The sequence below is a fragment of the Vigna radiata genome, chromosome 7, assembly GCF_000741045.1.
Source record: "Vigna radiata var. radiata cultivar VC1973A chromosome 7, Vradiata_ver6, whole genome shotgun sequence".
NCBI lineage: Eukaryota > Viridiplantae > Streptophyta > Magnoliopsida > Fabales > Fabaceae > Vigna > Vigna radiata.
In genome coordinates this window covers 51859317-51863625 of record NC_028357.1, presented here as the reverse complement: position 1 = coordinate 51863625, position 4309 = coordinate 51859317, and the positions used below count along the sequence as shown (strand labels likewise).

The 4309-nt window shown below is 37.1% G+C and overlaps 1 protein-coding gene across 1 annotated transcript; it reads right to left on the bottom strand.

Annotated features, from left to right (window-relative positions):
* Positions 1-1578: 1578 nt before the first annotated feature.
* On the bottom strand, positions 1579-2645 carry LOC106766608. Its single transcript, XM_014651325.1, has 2 exons — positions 2379-2645; positions 1579-2091 (listed from the first exon to the last, which is right to left on the bottom strand). Exons 1-2 carry the CDS (start codon positions 2643-2645, stop codon positions 1579-1581), a joined length of 780 nt encoding a protein of 259 aa, XP_014506811.1.
* Between the last annotated feature and the right edge of the window lie 1664 nt (positions 2646-4309).

Sequence of the window (4309 nt, the reverse complement as noted above, 5' to 3'; positions counted from 1 at the left end):
TACTAATAGTACGATATTACCTTTGTATTCGCGTCATACTCTTCACATCTAACTGCTGAATTCTCTAGTTATTCCGGCTAGCAACCGCTATCACGAGTCTCACTGTCTCAAACCTTGCAATTGGTGCATAAACATTTGTATAATCAACTCCTTGCTGCTGCAGAAACCCCTTCACTACTAGTCTGGCCTTTAGCTTAGCTATCTCACCACCTGCTTTATACTTGGTCTTGAAGACCCATTTTACCTCAATTGCTCGCTTATGCTGAGGTAGTTCAACCATGTCCCATGTTCTTTTCCTTTCAATGGACCTTAACTCTTCAATCATTGCTTCCTTCCACTCCTTCATGTCAATGTTTTGCCTCCAAGTAATAGGCTATGCATCTACCAGAAATGCAAGATGAGCAAAGTCTCCAGAATCTAAAACATCACGGTCTGGAAACACTTCATGCCTTGACAACCTCGTTGAGGGAAATCTAGCTCTTTGTGACCTTCTGTTGTTTCCTTCATTGCCTCCAACTACTTGTTTTTTTTCAGCACGATTGTCTTCTAAAATACCTTGAACAAAGTCTGGTTCGGCTTCTGTCGTCTTCCAATCAAAACTGTTTTCTTCATCCACTATAAAATCTTTACTCATAATTATCTGATTTTTCCTCGGATCATACATTCTATAAGCACCAGCTGAGTGATACTCAACGAGGATAAGCATCTCACTTATATCATCTAACTTCTTCTTTCTTTCATCCGATGTATATTTGTAACATGTAGACCCAAAAACACGCAGATTCTTAACTGTAGGTTTAACTCCTGACCAAGCTTCCTCTAGAGTGCAGTTAGGCAATGATTTGGTTGGACTCCTATTCAGTAAATGAGTTGTTTTATCAATGGCTTCTCCTCACAAACAGTGTGGTAGCTTCTTTGCTTTAAGCATGCATCTGGTCATGTCAAGCAGCATCTGATTCCTTCTCTCTGCAAGACCATTGTGTTGGGGTGTGTACGGTGCTACCACTTCATGCACGATACCTTTGTTGGTGAAAAAACTCATTGATTTCAAGTGAGTTGAATTCTCCTCCACTGTCTGTGCTGAAAATCCTCACCTGCAAACCAGATTCCCTCCCCACAATAGCACAAAATTTTACAAAGCATAAGTATATGTTCTTATTTTCTTTGATCAAGTAAACCCACATCTTCCTAGTCCACTCATCTATGAAAAGAAAGAAGTATTTATTACCTCCTATTCTCTCCACATCAAATGGGTCGCATACATCTGAGTAGACAACAGCAAGTGGTTGCTTTGCTCTCTTGTACATGGTTTGTTTAAACTTTGTTCTGGTCTGCTTCCCAACAGCACATCCTTCACACACTTTGTCAGGGATTTGTATCTCAGGAGCTCCTTTTACAAGGTCTTTGCTCTTCAACAGCTTTAGACTTCTAAAGTTCAAGTGCCTGAACCGGTAGTACCATAATCAAACTTCTTCCCTGGAATCAATAGCAGTCAAGCATTGAACGACAATGACATTAAGATTTACCTTAAATGTTCTATTTCTGGAAAGTGGGGCTCTAAGAACAAGTTGTTGCTTTTCATCGAATACGTCTATGTGTTTCTAGCGCATCGTCATTGTATAGCCTTTTTCGAGAAGTTGCCCCAAACTCAGCAATCATGTTTGGAACATACAAGACATTATTCATGTAGGCCGATTGTCCATCTTTTTGTTTGGTCATGATTCTTTCAGCTCCTTCAGCCATGATCACACTATCATCAACGAATTGCACGCTGCTTTTGATACTCGGGTCCAAATCTAACAATAAATCTTTCTTCTCAGTCATATGGTTGGAGCAACCTGTTTCTAAGTACCAGCAGGATTCATCTTCTGCATGATTTGTTTCGTCAGCTAACGACACGTGTTCAACCTTGCAACACTTGTCGCATGCAGAGTCATCGTTCTTGCACTCGTTACACATGTTGTCGCATGCAGAATCACCATTCTTGCACCCATCTTCGTTATCTTCGATTGTACTCATTAATAACACGTGATCAAAATCAAAATCATCTGCATCTTGCGCAAGATTAGCCTCCTCATTTCCTTTGCTTTTCTTCACCGCTTTGTTATGCCAGCATTCGGATGAATAATGTCTGAACTTACTGCATGTGTAACATTGTATGTTTCTTTTGTCAACCTTACTTCTTCCACTCCCTCTTGAGTGTTTTCCGCTGCTCTTGCTGTCGTTCTTGTTTTCACTACTTTCATCTTCATCTTTTTGGTTAGAAACACTTGAGTTTCTCCCTCCTGTTCAACCTCCTCGAGCACGACCTCTACCTCTTCCACTTCCACGTCCTTTGGTTTTCTAACTACTTCTGGCCTGTAGGGCTTGGTTCATACCTGATGCACTTCTTTCTCTGCATTTCTTCTTTCGATTAATCTTTGTTCATGTGCCTCTAGCGAATTCTGTAATTCCTCCACCTTCATCACTTCAAGATTTTTGCACTCTTCTATCACAACGATGATATAGTCAAACTGGGGTGTCAAGGTTCTGAGAATTTTCTCGACTATTTTCTTGTCTTTCACAACTTTGTCGCATGATCTCATCGCATTTACAATGACTTGAATCCTTCCAATGTAGTCTACAACGATTTCTTGCTCGCCCATGCACAGAAGTTCGTATTGTCGTTGCAAGGATTGCAAACGAACCTTCTTCACCTTGCCAGAATTACCATATCCCCTACAAGATGTCCCATTCTTCTTTTGTCGTGGCCACTTTCAAGATCTTCTGAAAGATAGCAACCGACACACACTTATGTAGGAGCATATGGGCCTTGCAGTCTAATCGCTTATTTTCTTTATATCGCTTTGTTTTTTCGACGTCACCCTTCACTAGTTCCTTGAAGCCCCTTTTGACAATCTCGTCAACCTCTTGATAGCCAAGAATGACTTCCATTTTGACGCACCAATAGTCAAACCCTTTTTCCGTCAAACACGGGAAGGTTGTTGTGTAATATGCCGGCCATCTTCTTGATTGTCTTGAGCTGACCCACCAAGTTTCAAACCAGAACTACTAATACCATTGTTAGCGCAGCTAATATTATGATTATGCAAAGAAGAAAGATGTATTACAAAAGAAGAATACTAGAACTGTGTTATTGAATGAAACGAAAAATGAAGTATATATGGTGTGCATGAGCACACAGTAACTGAGAGACACAAATCAGTTATGAAGTTATGTTTACATCAACAAAGACCACAAGTTCCTATCTCTAATCCAAGTACTCCATCCTTGAACAACTAGAGGTTGTCGTATCTTCTAAATAAAATATCTCTTTGAATAAGGAAGGCTGACAACAATGGAAGTGGTTTTGAGAAAGAATATTGTTCGTGTTCATTAGCAATGTTGAAGAGTGTTTAAACTTTGCATACATAATACGATGTTATCTTTTTTTCCAGTGAGTGAACTTGTGATCTTTTAAACCACATCCTTTGTAAGTCTTATACACGTTAGCTAAGAATGGTTATGTTTTATATAATACTTGATTATGTTTAAAGTAATGTTTAGTCTTAGGTAGAAGTGATTATGTTTCAAATAATACCTAATTTTTGTTTAAAATAATACTTAATTTTAGTTAAGAAGGTTTTTGTTTCAAACAATATTTTTTCTTATGGTGAAGTGATTACATTTCAAATAATATATATCTTTGGTTAGGAATGTCTACGTTCCAAACAGTACTTAGTTTTAATCAAGAGTGATTGTGTTATAAACGATATCCAATCTTAGCCAAAAGTGACTAATGACTAAATAATACTCAGCTTTAAAATAAATGACTGAGATCCAAATAGTACACATTTGTATCATGTAGTTGTAGTCTTCCTAATGAAACTTAATCAATCAATTGAAAACTAAATGTAGTCTAGACAAGTTAGTATAAAAACAGTGTAAATTCTTCTTTCCTTTTTCTCAGATTACATGTCTTTTTATATGTAACTATTAGTAAAATAAGAAATTTGAAAAAAAAAATTATGGAAAACGCTCTTAGATAGTACATCTATCTAAATTTAAGTTGTGACTAACATTTATCATGCAATCTCTTAAAGAAAATATTTTAGTAGTCATCCATCAAACATTCACTTCCTCTAATGGTTCAAATTGAGTCCAATGGTTTTAAAGTTCATTAAAAATTATTTAACCATTTTCATCTACAAACACCCTATGACCTAATTTAGTGTTATTTGGTTGTAATATTATAAGTGCTCAAATTAAGATTATTAATTCAATTTGTAGAATTGAAGTGTTGTGTAAAAATAGTTATATCACTTTTACC

Excerpts from the sequence above, each read along its gene's own strand:
- LOC106766608 (XM_014651325.1), bottom strand. The coding sequence starts at position 2,645 with ATGGGCGAGCAAGAAATCGTTGTAGACTACATTGGAAGGATTCAAGTC. Across the intron at positions 2,092-2,378 it reads CAGAGAAAGAAGTGCATCAG|AAAAGCAAAGGAAATGAGGA; the intron begins GTATGAACCAAG and ends AAAGCGGTGAAG.